Source organism: Chinchilla lanigera, unplaced genomic scaffold (assembly GCF_000276665.1).
Source record: "Chinchilla lanigera isolate Chin_1 unplaced genomic scaffold, ChiLan1.0 scaffold00024, whole genome shotgun sequence".
NCBI classification, from domain to species: Eukaryota; Metazoa; Chordata; class Mammalia; order Rodentia; family Chinchillidae; genus Chinchilla; species Chinchilla lanigera.
In genome coordinates, this window is record NW_004955425.1 from 6,321,953 (window position 1) to 6,349,257 (window position 27,305).

Consider the following 27,305-nt stretch of genomic DNA (forward strand, 5'->3'; position numbering starts at 1 on the left):
ACTTTGGGGTTTTCACTAGGGAATGAAATAACTTATTAGTGGCTTCCATAATACCAGAAACCTGATCAATGTATGTATCAGGACAGGATAAGAAAATTATATGGCCGATTTAGTTTCAGTGAGCAATGAAATATCTGGTTCTATAATATTCAGGCAGAACTCCAGGTGGGTATGAACTATAAGCAAATAGGTAGCTATGCAGTCATTATTTCCCAAAAAGTGAATAATTGATTAAAATTACTTTTTCATTTTATATTTACTTCCCCCCATATTTTCAAAAGAATGTGAGGCAGCTAAGCAGCTGATTTTTAATGGCTAAAATGATCCAAAAGGAGAAACAAGCTATAAATATGGTGTTAACTTTGAGAGTCAAAAGTGAAATGAGGTATTCATTTTATTAACCATGTGCAAAAGGTTTGCCTTATTGACATTTAGAACTCTATAATACTGTATTCGGCACAAAAATCTTAATGATCCTCATGGTGAAGTCATTTTTCTGAATGGTGTCATTTACAATAGAATTTTAAGCTTAGGAAATAAATGGAAGAGAGGGTAATGAGGCTTATACGATGTCGAATGAGTCAACGTATGATTAATACTGAGTCACTTTCATGTTCTCTGTTGCCTGCCTTTCTGCCTACTTTTTTTTTTAACTACAGTAACTTAGTATGAAAATCAAATCTGTTAAACAGGTTTCTTGCCTGGATTATCCTGTCAGGTTGCTAATAAGTGTGTCTCCTCAATGTTAAGGAATAATTTTCACTGTAAAGATGGCAGTCTAATTTTGATTTAGTTCAGGTTGATTGCCATTTTGCTATGATAAATGAGGAGGAATCCAGGCAATTTGGACACTTAGGGTTTTTTTGAACACATAACCTCACCACAGTAAAGTTGGATGCTTTAGTGTGCATCTTTGGAGTATGTGTATAGTTTTTAAAACACAGAAGATGAGAGTGAATCTTACTGGCTTTCTTTTTATGTAATTCTGTTTCTAAGGAAGCTTCTGTTGCTGTGATACATTTATGCTTAGAGGAATCTGAGGAATAAATCCATAGTAAAAGTATTTTAAGTAGTTAACAAATTAATGCAGGGGAGAGCAGTGCTTATGGTTGCTAGACCTAAACACAACATTCATTTGTAATGAATGACTGATGTCAGAGCTCTAAAAATTAGTAATTTAAAGATGTTTATATTTTAAAAATGTTGCTCTGCTGGGAATCAAAAGGAAAGTTAATCATTCCTTTTCCTTGAAAAATGCTTCCTTCCTGCTAACTCCCTACCGTACACTGTCTGGGTGTCTTCCTATATCTCTGGAATTTCTCCTTTTCTTTGTGGTATCCTCTCCCTGAACCTAGTTGTTTATTTACTTCGTCCTCATGAACTGTTACTTCTCCAAGTCTAATCCATGTCAGGAAACAGCACACTGAAAATCATCCTGGAAACCTAGCTCTCTCCCCTGTACTGTAACTCCGTATTCTCTCCACAAGTAGGTCTTGTGGCTTTTACTTACAAAACAAACTTTCAAGTTGTTCACACTTCTGCTCATTTTTATTGGTGCTGTCTTAATTTAGGCCACCATTATGTCTTGCCTGAAATAGTGCAGTCTCCTATCGGAGCTTTTCTTCCCCTTTCCTTCTACTTGCATTTGGCCCAATTCATTCCCTGAAATCCTAGTGATCTTTTTAAAACATAAATCAGACCACCTCACTTACTAGCCTTCTTTCGCCTTTTTCACAGCTTTCCAATTCACTGAGTCTGATTCTTTTCCACAGCCTGCGAGTCCCTTTCAAAACCAGGCCCAGCTTAGGTCTCCAAATTCATCTCTGGCTGTCCTGTCTCCTGATCAGATGGCTCTAGCTTGAGGGCTTTCTTCTCCGAATTTGAGCCTGGAAGTATTCTATTCCTTCTGCTTTGAGTATATTTTCCTTAGATCTCCTATGGGCTGGCTCATCGTATCCTTAAACCTCAGCCTGAATGTTTCATTTGCAGACAGGACTTTATTTCAGATCCTAAATGTGTCTTCCTCTTTGTTCCACACTCAGCAGCCTCTGTCATCTTCCAAACACTTTCTCTACTTTAATGATCTATTTACCAGTTATCTCTTAGTAGCTTCTCCTCTACTACTAGCATTTTAGCGCTAAGAAAAAAGGGAGTCTATTAGCTCTGTGTATCCAGTGCCTAGCACAAGTTTCCTGCTAGCCATGCAAGAAATTGTTGTTGAAGAAATGAAAAATGTAAGGGTCAGTGTGAGCAGACGACTATCTAAGGCTGACTGCCACACTGGGAGCAGCATAATCTTGGAGAGTGAGGAATGGAAATTAACAGTGGCAACTGCTTCTCTAGCTAGATTCTGTAAGCTAGTATTGGAAGGGTAAGAGGAGGTTACATTTGTATGAATGCAACTAGAAAAAGTACTCAAAAGCCTTTCTTCTAAACATCACTCCCTTTTGTGTCTTGCCTCTGTTCACAGGGGCAGTGACAATGTTTTCACAGGTTACTTCCCCCTCTTCACATTCCTGATTTTTGGGACCTCAATGGGGCAGTGTGTCCTTTCTTCCTGTCCTTATTCATTCCAGAAAATGATAATAAAGTAGAGACAGTAGCAGGGCTAGATAAAGTATGTTTGTCCGGCAATCTTCAAAGCTTTTAATTTTCAAGTAATAATTGTGTGTATACATGGGGTACCGAGTTATAGTACATGAATACATCGTAACAGAATATTTTCAGGTTCCAATTTAGAGAAAAAACCCTTAGTGAATGATCAAATCAGAGTAATTAGCACATCTATCACTTCCAGTAGTTATCATTCTTTGTGATGAGAACATTTAACATCCTCTCTTTTAGCTATTTTGAAATATACTCATGTTATTCATAACTATAGTGATCTAGCTATGAGTAGATCACCGCCTGCACCTTTAATAGCAAATGTCTACCTGTGGGTGGGTTATAACTCAACTACCTCATAGGACTCTCCCTACATACACAGAGAGACAGAGAGAGGGAGAGAGAGAGAGAGAGAGAGAGAGAGAGAGAGAGAGTGTGTTGCGCATGGAAGTCCAGGCAACCATTGCCCCAGGAATGTTCTGAAAGTGTTGCCCTCTGTCTGTCCCTGAATCACTGGGTTCCCTGTAGCCGTCTGAATCATATGGTTCCCTGAGGTTGAAGAGTCATTCATTGTCTTGGATGTAATTTTGATTTCTCTACCTAAAGTTCTTTTGGATTAATTCTTCAAGCTGTTTATCTCTAGGTCTCTAGATAGCACCTTTTCTCATTATCCTACAATCTTGGGAGCCAAGCTGCCTGACTCCCTTCTGTCCCTGATTTTTGGAACCTCAATGGGGCAAAGACCTTTTATGTGCCTTGTGACTTGCTGGAGGCTAGTGATAGACCGTGTACCTGCAAATACAGTATGTTGTTTCCAACTCAGGGTATATTATGAATCTCATGTCTTCTGCAGGTGTTTGTTAAACTCACTAGTTTGGCTTCATTGGCCTGCTTAAACTTCAGGTCTTGTCTTTTTCCTTTCTCTTCCTTTTTCTGTTTTTTTGTGCTTCTATCAATCTTAGTTGTGACCTTATTTTCACAAAGTTATGTTTCACAGGTGTTTTCTCAGATTTTGGATACGGCTTACTTCATTGTACTTGATTCAGTAGCAGCTCTAGTTTACTGTTTAAATCACTTTGTGGATAATTCTGGTTGCATTTTAAACCCATCAATCACTGTTGCCTCTATTAACTTCAGTGACTGATTTTGAGCCTGGAAAATAATAAACACTATTGTGTTGGAAAAATAATAAATACTGTTTGTCAATGAAAGGGACAAACTTTAGAGGACAGCATGATATGTGATATATAGACCTTAGAATAAAATTATAAAATCATATTTATTTACCTTTGTCCTTCTATGCTCTTTTTTCTTCTTTCTGCTTTCTTCAGTGAAAATCTAGATATAGAACTCAGATTATAATGTATATACCACTATGCTAAGATATTTTATTACAATTATAAATTTTACTTACTACGTTAGTACTGTAAAAATACTTATGTGGAAAGTATTTAATGTTTGGTATTTTATAGTTAGACTTCTCTGGAATGTATACATATTGTAGATCATTAATTTTATTAACTATAAAATGCTGATATTTTTGCAGTTTTTCTTGGAATGTATGTTTATCCTATAAACAAATAGGAATTTCCTCTTTATGTAAATTAAAATACATGCATTCATCTTACTTGATGGTAAAAGTTTTCACACTGTATTTCTCTTTTGTATTTTATATATCAAGGTCATGTGAGTTGGGATGGGTAGAATCAGAGGAAAGAGAGTGAGAGAAGAAGAGTTTGTCTGAAGACAAAGAAAGGAGAAAATATGTAAACATATTGCAGTCAAAACAGGTTGAATTCCATTGCTAATACAGAATTGTTTCTGAATGGGAGGTTATTGTTCTGTAAAGGCCACAAAACTTGCTCAAACTTTGTTAATGTGAAGGATGAATTACAGTAAAAACGAAACTGTCAGTAAACCATCACAGAACTTTTTAAACCATAGAATTAATGTCAGATGGGCTCGCTTCCCTGTTTCCTCTTGCTACTTTGGCAGTGGGTTTGTTCAGTTTTTATCCAGGTGATTTTGAGCATTTAAATAGCTGAAGTAAGAGAGACACAGAGACAAAGAGAAAGTATGAATGAATGAATGTGAATATGTGTGTAATAAACAGAGGTTTTATTAAGTGTTTTATTTCGACTGGTAAGCAGTGACCTGATTCTACCCTCGTTTCTAGCATGAACTCACCACCTGTTTGTATCTTTGTTTTCTTACCTGTCAAATAGGGATAATAGTCACATCTGTTGTACCTCCTGCCCAGGCTTTCAGTAATAATAGAATGAAATATTAGATATGCAACTGTTTTGAAAGCGTGAAATGGTTTTTGTAGATAAAAGATTATGTTATGATACGAATTCACAATGGTTGCTACATATTTTTAGCTTCAGTGCAGTTGCTCAGTCCACCAGACATAAGAATGTAAGATTGATCAATCAAAGACAGTAACAAGTAATAAAAAAAAAAAATTGGAAATGATGCAGAGCTTCACCATACAAGATGGTAGGAGTTCAGCAATGGTTCTTATACTGCATATTGTTGTTTTCAGATCAGTCATTCTGATTACCAAATTCAAACATGCAAAATTTGTCAAGAAAAAAGAATTTTTAAAAATTTTGTCTTCATTGTTGTTTTGTTAGCCTTTTAAATTTTTAAAATAAAAAAGGGTTATATCATTCAAGTATAACATTCTTAACTTTGCAGAATTAGAGATAAGTAAGCAGAATATTTGCTTTGTATTTTATTACTGGGATAATTCATTCAAATTGTCAAATATAATTTATTATTGTGGGCTTAAAAATCAGTTTAGTAGAGGTGTGGTCTTAGAAGTCGAAAAGATACATCTTTAAATCCTGACTCCATCCACAATTATTAGTTGTGCAGTATTGGACAGTTTATACAACTTTCTGAATTTCACTGTGGAAAACCTAGTGAGTCATAGTGAGACTTAAAGGAGCTAAGATGCTTTGTATTTGCAGAATACAAAATAAAAAGTAAATAAAATGTTAAGAGTTATGCTACTACTACAAGGATGATGACTAATATTGTCATTTTTAGTTTACTTTTTTATTTTGATGAGAAAGCCTGGAAACCACAGAGCTTTTATAACTAAGAATATGATTACTTAAAAATTTTATTTATTTAAATATTTTCTCAATATACAATATATGCTGTCTCCTTTCAATGTATCTAGTATAGTAAAGCCTAGTTTATAATAATGTTTGGAAATAAAACTGGTCCATGTGCATCATAGTAGGTACGACGATTCCTAATGCAGGTTAGATAACGTGACATAGCTAAATTTGTCTCTAATTTTCTGAATTAGATGATTTGGGTGAATTAGCCAAGAGAAAGTATAAAAACTGGGGGTTTGGAGTACAGAATTGTGTTATTTTCCTCCCTTTGAGTTCAAATTAACTCAAAAGGTAATGTACTTTATCCCAGGACTAAATTTGCAAATCATCAGAATAGTAGAATTATTCTAAAATGATTTATTTTGATGATCAGTTTAAAATTAAGTTTTAAATTAAGCCATTTCAGAAAACAAAATATTTTTTAGTGGTGAACTACCTTACCATAAAGAAAGATATACCTGAGTTGTTTGTAGGAATATGGGTGCATCTTGAGTTGATGACGTTAAGTGAAATAAATCAGGCACACAAGCTTAAATGTCACAATTTCTCTTATGCAAGAAAGCCCAAATACAAATAAAGAACAAAATAAAAGAGAGATAATAAGAGGAAGGGAGGTAGATGCTGCTCAAAAAGGGACCAAGAGATAGAGGAAGGGGATGAGAAAAGAATTAAGGTGTACTATTCCATGTACCAGCTCCACACCAGGAATATAAACAGTATGTACTGCAAGCACATACTAGTAAAAAAGAGGGATATTAGGAAAAAATGGAAATGTTAAGGTGTAACGCATGGTGACGTTGTGAGCCGCTGGATTTCAGGGGACTAACAACATCATGACTTCTAATGATGAGCGTTAATGAGCGTTCATAATATGATCGATCATGCTGACCTTGTTGGAAATGAATGAGTTCTAAGAGGTCTCAATTATTGAGCGTTTTGGTTTTAAAGTGCTGAATTGCAATGAGGCATATGAACTTATGTGTCATGTTTTCTTGTCGTTTTTAATTTGCATATCTAAACTTCCGAAAGTTATTTCTTAATAAATCAAGCCACACAGTTTTTACATCCCATAATCCGACGTGTATTTGTTCTCAAGCAAAACACTTTATAATACTTCTATGGAACCCCATAGATCTATTTCTATGATATGAAAGAGGGAGTTTGATCTGAGCTCTTTTGGAAACCGTCTTATGTTAAAGCTCAGTAGGGTGACTTAGCTATAAAATACACCCATCCCTGGAGAGCTGATTGACTTGGTTGAATGGAAGATTTTTAATATAGATTTTTTGGGGGAACACCAACAAAGAACAATTTTCTTTTCCTTTAGTTAATACAAGCCTGTCTCATCTATTACTATCTCACCAGTGATTTCAAAAGCCACTTGGCATTGTTCTTAGTCAATGATAACAACGGGAAATTACTAGTTCCAAAGAAGAACGCTTAAGTTACCATATGAATTACATTTGAGCAGACATTTTGTTTGTCCGTCGTCGTCCTTCCTCAATTATTATTTTTAGATCTATTTTATAATGATTTCATGATTTACCTTGATGAAACTAAATCATCCATTTAAAAATTATAATGTAAAAGTTAGCAGACAATGTTACTTTAAGAAAAATTACATTATGCATAATAAAAGAAAGATAAATGTCACTGGTTATCTAAGAACTAGGTTGCTGTCATAAATTGACAGTAATGCCCATGTTTTGCATTATGTGCTAATGACAGGTATGAGTACTGCGATTACTTTCAAACTTCTCATGACTGTCCTTGCTATAAAATTGAGATCACTCTAGGAGAGTTGCTTGATGTGAAATTCAGTCTGAAAATTCTTGAAAACCAGTTTGTAGTTTTGAAGAAATAACAAAATTGGCCAATAGCTTGAAGGATTACCTTTTATCTTTAAGAAATTTGGGCTGGTTGATATTTCTTAGCTCTCAACTATCTTCTGTCTATAGAGCTCATTCACAGAAGCTCCTAGACAGGAAATAGGATCTGCTGTTTGGGTAGAATTGTAACAGCGGTGGCAGCATGAGGTATTTATTTATTTATTTGTTGCTTGTAGGTGATTAATCAAATATTTCATCGTAGGTAGGTAAACTTACCCTGCTGCAGTGATTCCTGGCATTCAAAACTATTAGGGAGCCTCACAAGCATTTTATCTATGTGAGAGGGCAATGAATTGTCAGTGGGGATTTGGACTATTGTTGCCAATTACAGAGACTATACTCTAGGGCAAAATGACTTTGAAATTGTACTTGTTTCACCTGAAATTTGAACCAAAAGCTGACCAGTGAAAGCTAAAGAGATTGGATTACATATTATTTTAAAAAATGATCATGGAACTTTCATACTCCATTTTTAAATTGCCTTAGCTGATTTCCATGCCTAGCAATACCTTAATCAATGTGTCTGTTTTTTTTTTTAAAGTGCCAGAGAGTTCTTTCCAAGAAAAGAAGGCAGATATAATTCTCACATTTCTGGGACAGGCTGCATTTGGCATATTTCCCATTGCCTTATATGTGATTGAAGAGAAAACTTGTCTAAAGAGTATCAGGGAATAGTGGGCAGACTTCAGGATCTGGAGATAATTCTTGAAATTGTTGAGAAGACCTTTTTCTTTCCTAAGATGTAAGAGTTGCCTGACACTTGGTGATTTGAGAGCCACACAAATGTAATGTCTCTGAGACAAGAGTTTTAATTCTAAGGATTGCTTATTAACATGGTACTTAGTTTTGCTTTTAAAACATTTAAAATGGGTTATTTGCAATAGAAAAGCATCATGCCTTTTCCAGGAAAATGTGTACGTCTGGAAAAGTATAAAGAAAGCATATAATTCTGTCACTAAAACCAACCAAAATCAAAATTTTGTATATCCTTGTGATACTGTTTCAAATCATAATTGCATCCTGTTACTCCTGCTTATTACTGTTACTGCAGTTAACATTACTGCCACCTTTATCACTCATCATTTGCTGAAAGTAATGTTACACTGTTGTCAAAATTCACACATAAACCCGCTAGATTGGTATTTTTTTAAATACATTTTATAGGTGATAGAATGGAAATTCAAAAAGGAAGGCAAATTTTATGGTTGGCAGGGTTGACACCAAGATACATGTAACTTCAGAGCCTATTATTTTTAACATTCTATTACACACGTGCCCTAAAAACAATTCTTTTACATATAAAAATCACAGTTTTACCATGCCACTAATTCTCTTTATAAACATAATTTTAACTGAAGCATAGAATAGTGCATTCTAGAAGTGTTGCTCGTAGTAACAAATTTTAACTGTGTTTATTTTTATGTAGATCATTTTATTTCTTGTACCCAAGTCATTATATCATAATGTATAAAGATGAGGGCGGGGGGCTGGGGATTTAGCTCAGCAGCAAAGCACCTGCCTGGCAAGCGCAAGGTCGTGAGTTCGGTTCCCGGTACCGGAGAAAACGCTCCCCCCGCAAAAAAAAAAAGATGAGGGCAGTGGGGCTGAGGTCTCTGAGATATCGCTGGAAATGAGCAAGGTGGGCTGATGTTTAAGTGAATGGGCACTGCTGTGCTCCACTTCCCTGAAAGGCACTTGCCAAATCAGTGCGGAGGAAGGATAGCTTGTGTTCATTTTTCAAAATTGAGACTTTTAATATAAAATTCCAAATGTGTTGCTTCTTCTCTATTTTACTAAGGTCTTTGTTTTCATCATATTCATTTTCAGGCTTACTCTGATAGTGTTTTGATTGTGGTCCTCCTGAAAAAAATACTCTAAAATATCTCTTCTCCTTTGATTTTTGTGAACTTATGAAGTAGTTGCAACTTCTTATCCCACTGAATGAAATTATCATCACCATGTTTTAAGTTCTGAAAAGCCTGCCTGTTATTCACTGGACTCCAATTACAGAATTCATACGTGTCTTTCCTACTGACCACCTATATTTAATCTTATATCTAAATTATGTTGTATTTCAAACACCTTGTTGAAAGACTTTTTATCTCGCTCAAATTATGATACTTGAGGAAATATTCTATAAAGAAGCATGAAAAGTAGATAAAGAATGGTCATATTTGTTTCAACCAGCTACTTAGAAAGCCAACCCTTATCTGCTTTTATCCAGACTACCTCTTGAGCACCCATCTTATGAGCGGTAGTATAGTGTAAACTGGGCATACAGTAGAGAACAAACTAATAGTGATCCCAGCCTGTGTAGAGCACAAAGCTTAGGGGAAAAGGCATGCAAAAATAAGTTTAAAAGTTCTGTTTTTACTGTAACTGTTTATTGTAAAATACATTTCTGATTTTTTTTTATAATATATAAAGTAGTGAAAATAGCTTGCCCAATGAGTATTTTGTATTTTGTTTGTACTTATTCTTAAACCAAATTACAAACTTCAGTTTAAAATGTTTGTCCATTGGTTTTCCCACAGTCTTTGTGGCCAAAAAAATTCTAACCCAATGAAATCATATGAACTTTGTTGGTTGGTTAGTCATTTATTCATTAAATGCTACTTTGTGTAAAGGAAAATTTCTCTGTGCTTTTACTGCTGCCATGGAACTACTTTGTTCTCAGGTCGTTCAGAAAATTATTGGATTCCTAACAAGAAAATGTATTTACAGTGTGCCAGAGCATTGCATGACTCTACGAAGCCACACAAACTCTGAAAGAGCTTGTCAGATGTGTCAGTAACACTTTCTCTCCTGCCGTAGGTCCAAGGATCTTATAAAGGAAGCTATCCTTGACAATGACTTTATGAAGAACTTGGAGCTGTCACAGATTCAGGAGATTGTGGATTGTATGTACCCGGTGGAATATGGCAAAGACAGCTGTATCATCAAGGAAGGAGACGTGGGGTCACTGGTGTATGTCATGGAAGGTACAGTCCATAACCCTGATCCTCTGACAGTCAAACATTCTCTTGTCATCTTATCAGCTTGCACACAGATGGCAACTTATTATATGAGACCATTCCATTTTTCTTTCTTTTGTTGAGAAGCAGTTTGAAGTGAAATGCTATTTAAATACAGTGTTTGATTAGTTATGTAAAGTGTTTGTGTTTAGAATATTAATATGAGCCTCTGATACTTTTAAGACTTTGGGAAAGATGATAATGTGAAGAATTGCTACCTATGGTACTGAATAAGACTGCACACTGTTAAAACACTGAGCATGCTTGTGAAGTTTCATCAAAAGCTCAAGATCATTGGAAGTATTTTTTATTACATCAAAGTGTCAGGCCAGTCATGTAGTTCAGTAGTACAGACCCTGCTGGCAAGCGCAAGACCCTGAGTTCAATTCCAGTACTTAAAAAAAAAAGTAAATCAAAGTGTCTTCAACTAATATTAATATTTAATATTTGACTAGTTCTCCTTCCGCAATACCCCTATGAAAAGAAGTGTTTTCGTTGTCTTACCTGTGTATGATAGAGTCATATCATAAAGGCTAGATGGAATATTAGCTGCCTAATTAAATAAGTGATAGCTTGTTTCATAAATCTTACTCAAATAAAGACAGAAAGTGCTTTGCAAATAACCGAGACTTGGATTCTGCAACTGTTTTTATGACTAGATAGGTTTCATAATGCCCATTTCTATGGAATTTATAATGGCATATTTTCCTTTTTTGGGAAGAAAAGGGCCTAAATGGCTGAAAGAGCTGCGATGAAAGTGAGATTAAACATGTCTGTGATATAAAATAGTTGTAAAAAATCCACAATTTTGTTTGTTTGTTTGTTTGTTTGTTTTTGGTTTTTCTCCGGTACCGGGAACCGAACTCACGACCTTGCGCTTGCCAGGCAGGCGCTTTGCCGCTGAGCTAAATCCCCAGCCCAAAATCCACAATTATTAACAGTGATTAGTATTTTACCCAAAATATTCATGATGATATCCTGTAAGTTTCAAGTTTGTAGGTCATTAAAATAAAATATATATTTGGGAGCATCTCTTAAGTTCATTGAATGCCACCTCTTTTAATTGTAAAAAAGAAGATTTTGTTTCTTTCTGCCAGTGTTTCTAACCTAGTGTTCCTCAGGAACATCTGACAATATCTGGAGATCTTCTTGGTTGTCACAGTTGGCTGGGGTTGGAGAACCTGCTGGCTTCTAATGGGATGCTAATGGTGCTGGTCACAAAGGTGGTGTCTCCAAAAGAAGCATGACTAGCCCAAAACACCGTTAGTGCTGACATTAGTAAACCCTGATTTCTGTCTTCCTTATAGGAGTGTTAAGAAGTTAAAATGGGATGATCTGTATAAATGTTGGATGTAAACTAGAATACGTTACAGAAAAAGAAGTGTTATTACTTTAATTAAATACCTGACAGTATTTAAGAAAATTTCTACATTTGTCATTCATCTTTTTATATTTCTGCATAGTCTTTTTGGATATATACCAGGCATTGAATGTTCAAGTAACAATTTCTATAATTTTTTTCCTTATGTTTTCCCCTTTTTGTACAAACATCAAGTTTTTATCAAGGCCAAAACATAAATATCCATCCAGGCATTTTCCCTGGTAAAATCAAAACACAAGAACAAGAAAAAAATAATATGTACTTGACAGAGAATTGAAAAACAAGGGATGAGTTTATAGGAAAAGGCATGCGTGGCTGGTGAGCAGGAAGGATGAGAAACACTGGCAGATAGAGAGGTCAAGTGTAGGGTACAACAGCAGAGGTAACATGGTGGGAGATGCCAGCAGTTAGAAATCACACTTACAAGCATTTCTGAGATGGCTCATGTGATATATTATTCAGTAATTATATTGGCAGGCATCTATTTAAGAATACAGCTATGGTATAAAGCAGAGCATGCTTTTACTTCAGTTGTTTTCAAATGCTAATCATTGGTTTTCCATTTAAGCAACTAAAGTTTGAAAACATGTGGGTTAAATTTTCCCTCATCTTGACTAGTTCCTACAAAAACAGATTTCCAAATAATCTTGTAATTTCTAAAAATTGTATTTATCTGTCTCATCCCTGTTTTCAAGACATAGTCCAAGTTTTGTAGCTGTGTTGGAATCTTGGAAATAATAGTTAATATTCATTGAATACTTAGAATAGCATCCATTGTATAGAGTATGCTTTTTGTAAATATTTTCTATGTATAAACATTATTTAATCCTGAAAATAATCCTGTGCAATAAAGGCTGATAGTTATTATTCCTTTTTATGGATGAGTAGATTGAGGCTCGCAAGTGTGTGTAATTTGTCCCAACTAATGTACAGTTATGTGAAGATTTTTACCCAGGCAATCTGGATTTAGAATGCAAGCTTTTAGTTATGGAGCTATGTATTAGTCAAGATTCTCCAGAGAAATACAACAAATAGATGTGTGCATATACAGGGAGAAAGAGTTTTATTTTAGGGCACTGTGTCCATGATTATGGATGCTGGTGTGTCGATAATGCTCTGGAGAAGGCTGGGAGGTAAGAGACTCGATGGAAAAATTGGTGGCATGTTGGAGTCTGAAGCTGTCTGTGGCAGAGCCCTTTTTAGATGAGGAGTCAGTGTTTTGTTTATTTCTACTTGGCCCTTCAAATGACTGGATAAAACCCTCCCACATTACTGTAAGGGGAGTAACTTGAAGTCTACTATTTAAAATGCTAATCTCATCTAAACATACCTTTATAGAAACATTCAGAATAATATTTGGCTAAATATCTGATATCTAGATCTAGTTAAATTGATGTGTAAAGTTTATCATGCACGTTCATCCCTCATCAGATGGGTACCTGTATACGTCTTGTGAAACCATACTTAATCTCCAAATAGACAATAAAAAATTCATACTTCTGACTAACATGATATTGCAAAGGATGGTAAGGCTTGTGTTTACTCATCTTACTGAGATCTTGTAAGTTGAATAGGATGATGTATAATTAATGACACTTAGATATTATGATGTAAAGCCTATAATCTTATGATAAGGAGATAAAAGAATTAAGAAACAAATATTTTTGTTCTATCCTTGCACATGTACATACACACACAAATTTATTCACTACAAAATAGGGAAGAAGTACTCACAAGAGACTGACTATACTGTTTCCTTCAGGTGAAGGTAAATATATACTAATTTCTCCCCATTGCTTCAAGGTACTTTTGATAAATTTCGTTTATTTTCTTCTTAGGTTGACTAAATAGCACATCATTTTAGTTGTGCATTAAAATCTCACTTTAATTATCCTTAAAATTTTTTTTTTATTCTAAGAAAACAAGGTTCTAAATCACACATAAATATTCTGAGCCACACATTTTGCTGTGATGCTGTTAATTGCTTTTAGTTAAACTCAGTAAAATGACCATAAGCTTACAAATTAATTACTAAATTACTAAATTACTAAACAGTAATTCTGACCAGTTCAATATAATTTCAGCTGATCTTGGGCTTTCATCCTTATGTCAAAATAATTTAAAATTTTAAAAAAACTGTCATTTAAATTTTTATCTTTTAACTGAGCAAATGTTTTATTGCATAATTCATTTTTATCAAAAACATTTCAATATTCTCAAAGTTAAGATAGCAATGTTCTTGATATAGATTCTTTTTCGCCTGTTAACATTAATATTTATGAACAGTGTAACATAAAAACTATTGAAAGGCTATAAAGCATCTTTCACAAACATATTTACTATCAAAACATTCAGCCAAAGTTTATTTAGAAAATCAGTAAAACTTTTCCTTTCTCTTTAGTTAAATCAAGTGTTCACAAAATGTTTGTGCAGCATGTGCTTTACTTTTTTTTTTTTTTAAGCCCGGGCAGTGTCCCAAATGTTACTGAATACCTAAATGCCAGAGTTTCTCATGGTTTTAACAAGAGAATAGTCATATGGCAAAACTTCACTAATTAGGATAACTAGGGGAAAATCATCTGGGAGTAGTATGCATATATTATCATGTATTTCAAGCAAAAAGAGTTGTGTTATTTTCAGAGACCTATTATAGTTGTCTAATAGAAGTCTCAATTTCAAATTTTGATCTGAATTATTTGGAATTAGCTTCTTTAGGCAGTTGTGTAAGTTTTAAAAAGTTGCTTAAGGATCTTTAATCATTTTAATTATATTTTCAAATATATGTGATGGTACCAGACTATTTGAGTATAGTTTTTTTAAGCAAATAGACATGGGCATTGTTTATGATGTAATATCTGTTAATACCCTCTTATACTCTCTTATCAAACAGATGAACTTTGATTTACCTTCATTTTAAATAAAACAAATTCTGATTTAGTGGTTTAAAGTTGGAGTATTTTATTCTTTGATAATCTAATTTAAATGATTTAAAGCAATTTGGTGATCTTTCAATGTGGAAATTGATTACTTTTTTTTAAAAATAGCAAGCGTTTGGTGATTTTGACCACTGCTTATTTTAAATTAAAGATTTTTAGTGAAAACATCAATATTTTTAGGAGGTATTTTTAATGATAGTGACTTTTAAAAATACTGTTTATGCCAAGTACTTATGCTCCAGGTAGTGCTGCATCAATTTTTAGGTATTAAATTTTTAATCTTCATAATGACCTGGAGAAACAGGTATTCTGTTATCTACATGTAAATAAATGGGGAAAATAATACCTGGAGACACTAGAAAACTTGGCTAAGATGGTGACATTGTACACAGAAACACAAGTCTTAGATATGGAACTCCAATACCTACTAAGTATTTGGCAATGTTAACTTTCAAAGGAGAAATTAGAAGTTATATATCTATTGCGAACACTAATAGATGCTCATCATTATAGTGTGATAAAATGATTTAACTGCAGGGAAAAGAAAACTTGGACAGCAAAAGTTAAAAAAGAAAAACCAGGCTATTTCTTGTGACTACTACTCTCTGTGTGCTTGGAACACTGAACTGCTACTGACCTCTCTGCAGATTATCTGGTCCACAACCCTCTCCTCTCACTAGTTACTTTTTTTTTCCTTATTGAAGGGATGCCTGTGATTTGGCTTAATTCTTGGTCTACCTCCATGAAGTTATGTTTGGATTAAACTCTGTCATATATCTTAGAGACTTGATTTTTCTGTCTATAACCAATAGTATTGAGTTTTAAAAAAAATTACAGTTTTTAAAAAGTAATGAATGATGCTTCTAACTTATTACACAAAGGACTCAATGGCACTTTTGTGTATTAAGTAATTATTATGTGACTCTTCATACCAGCTCTTAAGGAGTTACCTTATGTGTCCATTGTTACTGAGCCAAGATTTCAAGTTTGCCTGGGATGTCTGCTCAACTGCTTCCTTCTCTAGATGATAGAATGTCTGCCTGTTTTGTCCATAGTCACCACACTATTTATTAGTATTTAGTGAACGTGAATTAGGCTAGCCACAATGTACAGTAAACTTATGCAGATTCACATTGAAAATTCTATTCCCTCCAAAAAAATCTCTCTTTTTATGCAATGAAATGATGTTGTGAATGCTCACATTCAGACAGGGATTGTATGTAAAACTGAATCAAAGACAAGCCTTTCTATGGCCCTTGGCATGCAAAACTGTACCCCAGAATAAGAGAATTGAATGCATTTTCATGTAAATTAGTTCTCAATAAATCTAACATGAGAAAAGACTATCTTATTCTCCACAATCAGGTGTTGCCTTTGACCTTAGGACATTTTCATGTTAATCTAAAAGCTACCTTTCAAGTAGCTGAAATAGCAGTGTGTTTAACCTTACTGTTTTACAGTTCCTTTACAAGGCCAAGCTTTTAAAGTGTACATTGAAAAGCAAGCTCATGTACTGCATGTATAAAAAAGCAAAAGGGAACAAAACATGCATTTGCAAAAGGTTATCATGAACAAGGAGAATCCTGAAGTACTAAATGTGAATTTTAAAGTACATTTCAGTTATGGAGGCAATGACAGACAGGGAACTATAGTAGATGGCACATGGGGTATAATGTTCAGTTTGAGGGGCCAAGCCTCAAAATGGCTTTGAGTGTACTTGAGCAAGTTCAGGAAGCATAACATATATTTAGGAGAATTGACAATATTTTATGTACAGATAGAAAGTTCAAGTGGAAAGGGTAACTTCTAGGTATTGCTGGAGCAGATATCTAGAAACTGAATTTCTGGTTCATATGAGAGTTGAATCTTCACATTTGTTAAATGATGCCTAATTGCTTTCCAAAGTAGTTAAATGCTGCAAACATGGCCATATGAAGAGGGAGTTATTTTTCATGAATCTACATAGCTAAGAAATGAAGGCTATGGGGTTGTCTAAATTGGATCAGCTGAAGAATCAATATCCTACTAATTAAAATGTTCCATAAATGAGAAGAGCAGTTTTATTTGTGACGAGGTCCCCATCTCAGGAGGCGTTATCTCAGGGGCTAAACGGCATCTGCTTGGAATATTTTTGAGTGAGTGGAAGGGAGGTTCCCTGTGGCTAAGGTATGATGTATCTTTTATCCCTTCCCCAAACTCCAAAATTCTGAGTCTATGAACTAATTTCCCAAAAGTTAGTTTATAAGAACCCAGCCCTTAAATGGTTTCCTCTTGAAAAATTCTCCCCTATTATATGCAGTGCATGTGTTTAGCTTTGAATGTCTTTGAAATTTATGTAAATCTACTAATTCTTCATATATTTTTCTGGTACTTCATTTTTTTGTTCAGTATTATGTTCCCCTGTGCATGTGTTATACTTGATATATGTATTCAGTGTTTTAGCTTTTGAAGATACTTGAGTTGTTTCTACTTATTTTGGCCTTTCAAGTAGTGCCTATATAAAGTGTTAACTGTGTATCCCAATAAACATTTCAGTGATTTCTCTAGTGTAGCTGTCTGGAAGTAGAATTCATGAGTCATCTGGTGTCAATCTTCAAGTTTGTTAAATGACAGGAAATTCCTTCCTAAAGTGTTTTTATGGAATTATACCTGACTGTAACTAATGCCAACATTCCTGACTCCTTCTTGTCCTCATGATGATTTATATTGACAAACACTGATTTTTATAGATTTGAACTGATATCTCATGATTTAAATTTCCATCCCCCAATTACAAATGAGACTGAGCATCTTTTTTATATGTTTATGGACTGCTTATGTATTTTTTTGTGAAGAGTCCATTGTAGTCTTCTGCTTAGTTTTCTGTTGTTTAGTTATACATTTTGGAGTTTAATCCTTGTCAATTACATACATTGCAAATATCTTCTTTCATTTATGGCTTCTATTTTTACACCTTTATCACATTTTCTGATGAAAATAAATTATTTTTCATGTAGTCAAGTACATTAATCTTCTTCATTGTGCTTTTTGCATCTTTGTAAGAAATCCCAAAATGCAGTATTCCTCCAGCCCGTTCGTGCATAGGGACATTTGTGTGTGCATAGGGACATTTGTGTATGCATCCCTGAAGACATGTACACAAGTTTGGTATGTAAGGCATTATCTATAAAAGTATTTTCCCATTTATAACTTAAAGAATAGTAATACTTTTCAAAGTAGAAAACATTTTGTTTCTGTTATTTTTTTCAACATATTTTAAGAATTCCTTATAAATTGCTCTTAGGGAAAGTACATATGATTTTTTTTTTGTTTGTTTGTTTTTGTTTATTTAAAAGAGTAAAAGAAGGATAACATAGTAATAGGGGGATTTACTGAATTACAGACAAAGTGGTAGGACAATATTAATGGTTATTATTTTATCTATTGGTATCTTCAAGATAGTTTCTCAGGAAAACAAATAGACAATAGTGAGTTACGGACAAAAATGGTAGGAAATTATCAATAGTTGTTGTACTATACTTTGGTTTCTTGAAAGTGGTTTCTAGGGAAAACAAATAGAGCTATACATGAGTGATCAATTAAATAATCATTGACTATTCTCAATGATTGTTGTTGAAAACACATAGTAATAAACATACATCCATTTATGAAATAGCATAGGAACAATACAATCGTTACAGAGTTATGGACCAATTGGTAGGAAGTTATCATTGGCTGCTGTAATACATGTTAGTATCCTCAAAGTGGTTTCTCAGGAAAACAAAGATATGCAAGAAAAATCTAACAAGTAGTTACAGCTTAAAGGCTGTGAAAAACAGCAGATTACCTCCTGATCAGTGACTCCTTTCACTGAGGTGTGACAGCTGTAAGTAAGGCCAGGATTGAAAAGAAGGACCAAGAGACCAGCACCAGTGTCCAGCAATAGGCTGCTTACTTTTTCCTCTGTAGTCATGATGACACAGGGCTCCTTCTGGAAGATAACAGTCTGGCCAGAGGGAGAAGGCAGAGTATGCCCTGGGCCCCTTCATTCCTGTTGGACCAGCTGGTAGGAGGGGTCTGAGCTCTGGGGCCTTTGCTTCAGAGTGCAGTCCGACCTCTAGTGGTCACCTTTACAGTCAGGGCATGGCCCAGGGGCTTCTTAGGGGAGTCCCTCTTGAGGTGGCCTGGCTTTGACAGTGGTAGCAGATAAATGTAGTCAACGAGTTCTTCTTGGGGCCCCAAGAATCAGACTTAGGGTCTGTTTCTCTTAATGCTGCAGCAAAGGCAGCTGTTTTTTCTTGGTCTCTTTGTTTTCTCTCCTTGGCCTCCTCCTCTTCATGGCTATAAAATACTGAGGAGGCAATTCTTACTAACATCTCAAGCAAGCTCTCTGGGGCAAAAGCCATTTTTTGTAGCTTTTTCCTACTATGTGGGGCTGAGTGAGTAATAAACTTATGTTTAAGAATAGTTTGTCCCTCTACTGAACTGGGATCAAGGGAATTCCTCTTGTCTAAAAAAGCAGAGAGGTGTTCTCTCCGGCCTCCCAGCACATTGGGATCCCACAATCACTTAGTGACCTCTCCTCAACCATCAACACAGGCGGCAGGAACATGTGGATGAAGTCCTCGGCCCACTAGTCAGTCTCAGCACCATTAGGTGCAAAGTGTCCCGGGCAGGAAACGTAGACACGTACCTTCTCCATGAAGGTGGTTCTTCAAAATCTGAGTATTGGGCACCCATGTAATCCATGAAGTCTTGGAGCAGACCTCTCAGGAGCTCCACTCGCTCGTCCACCACAACCTGTACACTTAGGGGAAGAATCACCTCCAGGGGGTCTCCTCAGGTATTGTGCAAGGTCCTCCTGGTTTCCAACTCCTGAATGGCTCCTGCGTCCCCAGTCAGCTCGACCTCTGAGTCGTCGGTACTCTCATGTTCTCCTAGTCTTTGTTAGTCAGCTGCTCCTCCGCTTTCTGGCTCTTCCAGACCTTTCTGGCTCTCAAGGGCAGGACCAAGAGTGACCTGCCATGTGGCATGTTTTCCCAGAGGTTTCTCCATGTCAGGATGGTTCATGCACATCTTGGTGAGGGGCCTATTGTGTCAGTGCTTCTCTGTGGCATGGCGGTTCTTGACTGTGCAGTGGCTGCTTGCCCGAGGGCCCCCACATGTCTCCATACCACTTCCCAGGCACCTGCGCGGCCTCCTGGAGTGGGCGCCTGCAGCCTGCCTTGTACATACGATTTTGAATATGTTGATGATCATCATTCCTTTTTTCTGTGAGGGTGGATTTTATATTTGGAAATAATCATAAGTCATTTAGTGACAGATTTGATGAATAAGGCTAGGATATTAAGCTGACTAATACTTTTTTGTCTAAACTATATAAAAATATCTATGTGTCATTAGAAAATAATAAAATTTATTTTACAGTTCAAGCAAAATTACCAGATGTTTTAGTCAAGAATACCATACTAAAAAACTAACAGATTTTGAATGGTAGTGTTCTTAATATTCATTTAGCTACTAAATTATTGTATATATTTGAAATAGTTTTTTGATGTGGTTTCACAGATAAATATTTTTCCATTCTTTTTTTTTTTTTCCTCCGGTACCGGGAACCGAACTCACGACCTTGCGCTTGCCAGGCAGGCGCTTTTGCCGCTGAGCTAAATCCCCAGCCCCACCATTCTTTTAAATTATTGCTGATAGAATTGTATTTATTACATTAGGAAGAGGAATAGTCTGATTTTTCCTGGTTTGGAAGACTTGAAAGCCACAATAATTGAAAATTGCCGTGCTTATGTTTTTGTTACGATTGTTGGAAAGCCATCAGTTTGTTTTTAGAGAATCAGTTTTACCCAGGTGAGGCAGTTCATGGGTCATATTAAAAAGGTGCAAGTATTTTCCCCCTATTATTCTCTTTCAAACAGTTACCCTTTTTTTCTATGCTCATTCATTTTTTGTCAAATATTATTTCCATTCTTTATTTTAAGAGAATGTCAAATTAGAAAGTTTCAAATTGTACTTTTTGGCAAAAAAATTAAAAACAAAAACAGCGTAGCTGAAAAAATGAGAAGACAATGTGGATTAGTACCTTCTTGGTCATAACATACTGATTTCTTACTAATGATGTAAAATTCACCTGGGTCATCATTATATGAAAACTGTCTAGTGGTTTTTATTAATAGGAGTCTGCAGTTCTTGTGGGTTCATTTTAAAAACACATAGATGCATTTCCTCAGGGACTTTAACAAGATTTCCAATGATTTCTGTGGGAGGTTGGATAGACTAATACTTTTAATATCCATCCCCCGAGGGGAAATGCCTGGATGATCTGTAGTCCTCTTAGCACCCTCTCTAAGGACAGGCGGGTGGGAACTACTTGCTAGGCATGGTGAAGTTGAGGGAGGTGTGGACCAGTGGCACCACCACCCCAAAACACGCGCTATCGAAATTGGTCTCAGAAGTTCTTAGTGGAATGCTCTTCATTTGAGAAAGAAACGGGCTATAATTGTATATACATTATCTGCATTTAACTATTTTAACTTTGGAAGGCTGCAGTCTGACTGTGATATTTGTCTTTAGGCTGTTGAATTAACTCCTTTCTGATAAATGAAAGTAATTTGTCCTAAACCTCCATAAGTAGTACACAGAGATTTAGAATGATGATAGCTGCATAAAAATGGAACTAAAGGTGATTCCTGAGAAAACACAATTCATGCATATTTAATATATAAAGGAATTATTAGAGAGCATATTTAGATTAGTGATTTATTTAATTGTTATCTGACTAACTGAAGTAATTTGTTTTCACAAAATCACCCTATTAGTTATTCATGAAGATATATGTTATCAAATGCTCTTAAAAGCAAACAGTATTTACTTTCTTTTTGTTATTTGCTACTTGTAAAACTTCACAAGAACAGAGAAGTTACTCTGGATACTTTTCAATATCAAAGCTAATTAAATAATTTGGTTCATTAAACATCTAGTAAGGTTGGCCAGACTCTTAAGGAGGATGGTTTCTTATTTCACGCATACATAGTGGTGTCTTTGCAGAGGGAATCTAAAGCTTTCCACAGAATCATGTGATAGTTGATGTGTTTAAAATGTTCTTTTAAAACTTAAGTGTATGTCTTTTATACCCCACTAATAAAAAGAAGAGAATGAGTGGACATTCATTTCAGAGTTTAATTAATAGTTTATTGTAATAACTTGCACTAGACGCTGTTCCCATGCTCATCAAAGGCTTTTGTAATAGCTTGAAGAACAATATTCAGTGTTACATTTTGTATTTGGCTCATGTGTACAGAGCATCAATTTATATTACTCCTCTGTTTCACTGTGTTCATATTGTTTTAGAATATTCAATAACTTGAACCTTTTAATACAGAGTTATGCTGTTCCTAATAGTTCACTCAGTGAAGGTACATGCCCTCATAGCTATGTTTTTTCAAGATTTGTAATTTCTTTGAGTATTTTCATTGTGTAGATTCTTACTGACTAGTTCTGTTGTAAATATACATATTCACATATTTATGCTTTATATCCATATATATGTGTGTATGGATTTATGTGAAATTACTTTTTCTCAAAGTTTGTCTTTCATTTCAAGTGATGGTGGCAATGGTTAAATTCAAATTTAAAAGAAAAATAAAAGATTGATACCAGCCATGAGTATTGATAATAAAATTCACAAGTGAATTAACATTTGTCTTCAGAGGAGCAACAGTTTATAGATTTTGACTATTATTTTATCTGCCATCCTCTTGAAAAAAAAGATGACTTGACTGAGAGGTTTTGAAATATTTTCATTTGATGCTTGGAATTGAAATTATTTATTTATTATGTAAATTCTAGAGTTTATAGTCTTATGAAATAAGAAAATATTTTTAATAGTTTTCCTTGCATTGATTATTAGGTTACACACATACAAAGCAAGTATTTCTAAATTACCATGCTTTTCTCCCTCTTTTATATGGTATGGTTGTACAAAGCAGAAAAGGTATTAGAGTGTGGACTTGACTGAGAGTATTCCAAGGATATTTGAAATGCTGTGTATATTTCTCAACAAGTGAGAATAACAAAAGGTATTTAATGATAATTTTGTAATGTAACTCATTATGATTCTTTTTTTTGTTTTATTCCTACACTCAAATAGAATCTGCTCAATGCTGATTATGTTTCAGTGGACATCAAAGATGTAAAAGTAACAGGAAGCTGGGCAGAGTGATGCAAGCCTAGAATTCCAGCGCTCTTAGAGGCTGACGAGGGAGGATCACACGTTAGAGTCTTTCCTGGGCAATGTAGTGAGAGTCTGTCTCAAAAAAAAAAAAAAAGTAAGGACAAAGGGCTGGAGATGTATCTTGATACCAAGGCTCTGAACTCAGTCCTTAGGACTGCAAAAACAAGGGGAGAGGGAGTGTGCAGGACATATATTGTGGTATTCTGGTGGTTAATGGAGAGGAAAAAATGTATGGAAATAAACAAAATACTTTCAGATAGTGATAAGTGCTATGAATAAATGAAATTAAAAAGGGAGATGAAAGAGACTTGTGGAAGAAGGTCTAGTGATGACTGCATAGGTAGGGGAATGCTTCTGTGGTAAGGGCACCATTCGAGTTGATACCTGAATGAGGAGAAGGTGCCAGACCAAGTGTGGACAGAGGATTCCAAGTGGAGAAAGGGCAGCAAGGTGGGGGAAAACTTCATATATTAGAAAATATGTGTTGAGGTGGGCATCATCACATGTAGGGCTTTGTAGCTTTTTATTTTAAGAAATTTAAAGAGCATTGGAGAAATTTATTTTGAGGTAGGATATGATTTCATTTACATTGTATGCATAGAGTCAGACTAATAATGGTGAGCTGGGAAAGAATGGGTTATGGAGTGGTAGAGAAACAGAGATACCCGGCATGAGGTTATAGCAATAATTTAAAGAAAATAAAATGCTGGCTCCAGTGGCAGCATAAGGGATGCATGACTGTATAATATATTGTGACACCCAGTGGGTTAGATATAGCTATGGGGAAGAGAAATTAAGGAGAATTTATATGATTTTATTATGTAAATAGTTGGATAAATGGCAGTGCTGTTTTCTGAGATGGGAAAAATGAGATGATTTTATGCTTTACAGGGTATATCAGGAGTTCCGTTCTGACTGTGGAAAGTTAGGATACTTGTTAGATATCCCACTAATCCTGCTCGATATTAAAACGGCGATGGTAGGTTCCTATGTCTGAAAGCTCAATTAAGAGGTCAGAATGTGAAGGTAGAAGTGTTCAGTTGAGTTAAACCAAGCATAGCGGGGGAGATTGATGAAAGAGGTTCTCTTATAATGAAGGTTGTTTTGCATGCAATAGATTAAATAGGTGAATTTGGATGTTTTCAGAGATTTTATAGATATGGATATTCATAATTTAAAAAATCTTCATGACAAATCTTTGGGTTGAACTGGAAATTACATCCTCTTTTATGAAACTAACATTCTTAATGTAACAGTTCTCAGAGTGTGGTGCAGGCCTTTTTAAAGTTTTCTTCAGGTCAGAACACATAATAACACTAAGTATGTTGTCTTCTCTCATGAGTGTCCAGTGGACTTTTCTAGGAGCTGCATACTATGAGAAGCACATTCAATGCAGAGGATTTCTTCTGAAACCAGACATCAATTTCCCTAAAGTATAAAAGGACATACTTCTTTGTTTTAAAAATGTAGTTAATTTTTAACTTAAATGTATTGTTCAACATAGATTAACTATTATTATTTTATATGAGTAAAAATTTAGATAGTTTTTCAATTTTAGTATCTAATACAGTAAGGCTCGGAAGTAACCCACATAAGCACATGCTTTTTAGTAGGTAAAAAACCCATACACTAGAAGTTTGAGAACCAATTGCTTTGAAGCATATGACCTGAAGAATATTATGACCAGCTGGATATTTATTTCAGAAAATATACCGGGATTTGTTTAAGGTTCAACAAGTTATTGATGTCTTTCCTTCAAATTACGCATACATAGGACCCTGCTACAAAATGAATGTCTGTTAAATAAAGACTTAATAAGTTAGAAGGAGAAAACTTTCTGTAAAGGTTGGCATTTAAATCTAGTGCAGATGTCCAAAGCAGATACACAGTGGACAAATAAAACGTATTTAAGTACTTACTATTGTGTTAATTACGGTCCATTTCAATTTAATTTGAAAGGTATCCTTGATATATTCTTGTAGGTTCTGTTTGCACATTTTCCAGAGTTCAAGATTTGGAAACTGAATTGAGCTTCTGAGTGGTTATGCTGAGTTATAGTAGTAGGATACTGACTGTTTTGATAGTTAAATGTTAGCTATTGTTCTAAAGGAATAAAACAATAAAATATCCTTCTAGTCCAATCATCATCTAGTCCATTTCAGGAAATGGTGTTTATTATTCATTTTTTAAAAATCCCCAAAGAGGTACCATTTTATCAGTTGAATGCTCAGTACAATAAGTCATCTAATACTATAAGTACTTTCAAATTCAAAAGATACTGCATTATTTTACATATAGTCTCAGGGTAGTAAGGACTGTCAATGCATATGTATACCTAAATTCTCAGCTATTGATCGAATGTCTCTTTTAAAATTGCTGCTAAATGTCTAAAATCTCTACATATTTTTTTGTGATGTACTTTACAAAGAACCTTTTCATTTGCTCTTACATTTGCTTGTTTTTGATATTTCACCACCATTCTGCTGAGCATTTTCATGGAAGAAATTTTTCAAAAATCAAAACAAAAAACTTTTGTTTGCTGTTCTTGGGAAAATATCTTTCTCTTTTCTTCTTCCAAAGGCAACTGTTAGGAGTTAAGTCACACAGAGATAAAAGGCTCACTCCAACTGTGAACACATATAAGATTATATTGTGATGAAAAATTAATTTTGGTTTTTTAATGCAGGCTATAGTTCATTATTTTCTGCAACAGTACATTTTGTTCTCTGTGCTTACAAAACATAGATTTTCTCTGACAAAATCAAACTACCTAACTAGGTTTCTGTCTCCTGTCTTTCTGTGTTTTATAACATTTGTCCATTTGGTCTCAATTGTCTTGTAGAAAAATGACCACAGGACTAAAAGCCATAAATCCCAAGGGTTTAATCCAGATCTGTCTATTAACCAGCTGTGTGACCAGACTGGAGTGATTGAAATAATCCTCCAACATTTCACCTACTCACTCCCTAGCTTTGCGGATCACACCTCCTTTTCTCTGCAACACTCGCCCACAATAACTCGGGAGTTACTTTAGGATCCACTGATCACAAATTGTTATGTGAATAGATCTGTCACTAATAGGTTTCCCTGTCTGACCCTGCTTTAATTCAAACCTTCATGATTTCTTGCGTGAATTTTCCTACCACTTCCTGTAGGTTTTTCTGTACCTGGGTTTGTTCCACTTTCATGCATCCTCTATGTAATCACAAAAGATATTTCTAAACACAAGAGTATTCATGTCATCCCCATGCTTAACATTTTCCAATGCCTTCCTGTGGTTAAACATCCCAACTCCTCAAAATAAAAGTGTGAAATGAAGACAGCTGAGTTTTGGAACTTTGTAGACAAACTGGAATCCCACTTCTGCCATACAGCTGGTTAAGTAAACTTGAGGAAATTCTTTGTTTTTGGTCTTCATCTCCTTATTTGACAAATAGTCTGTAAACTATCAAAACCTGTTTCTGGCCCATGGAGTAGCCATTCCTTGTTAATCCACCCTGCTTTGATACTAGGATCTGCTCCCAACTCCCTGTGTCCTCACGGGTACCCCTACATGTTTCCCCCACACTCAAACCTTACTGTTTATCTGAGTCCAGATAGGTGAGAAAGCCTTCTCTGTTACTTCCTGACTGGACAATATTCCCTTCTCTTAAGTTCCTAACATCTTTTGTGTCCTCTTTGTAAACAGATTGATCAGACTGTAATCATTTCATTCATCCAAATCTATTCACACAGGAAATAACCAATTTTGCATTTTTTCTAAGGCATTTTTCAAGTGTCTGGGAGAAAGCAGAGACCAAAGAATATAAAATTGTATAGTGCAATACACTTGTGTCAGAATGAGGATGATATTGAATGAACAAATGAGTATTTATAATGCACACGTGTGTGTAATAAGTGCTGTGAACACTGAAATATGGGCAAGGCATAGAGTTACGGTGAAGGATGGGAAAGGATTGCTGTATTAGATGGAGTGGTATTAGATGGAGTGGTAAGAGAAGGACTTTGTAAGTTGAACATTGCCCAGAGCCATAAATAAGGTCATGGTGAGCTGGTATCCAGAGGGAAGAACATTTTAAAGAAAGTAAAATGTGAAAAGTTCTCAGATAAGGTTGTGGCTGACATCTTC

The 27,305-nt window shown here is 35.1% G+C and overlaps 1 protein-coding gene across 2 annotated transcripts in view; it reads left to right on the forward strand.

Annotated features, from left to right (window-relative positions):
- The window catches only part of Prkg1 (protein kinase, cGMP-dependent, type I), a 1,159,533-nt gene that overhangs the window by 145,618 nt on the left and 986,610 nt on the right, over window positions 1-27,305 (forward strand). For both annotated transcript variants that reach the window (XM_005385906.2, XM_005385905.2), the window contains exon 2: window positions 10,439-10,605. In XM_005385906.2, coding sequence (XP_005385963.1) covers window positions 10,439-10,605 — 167 coding nt within the window. The remainder of the gene's footprint in view (window positions 1-10,438; window positions 10,606-27,305) is intronic.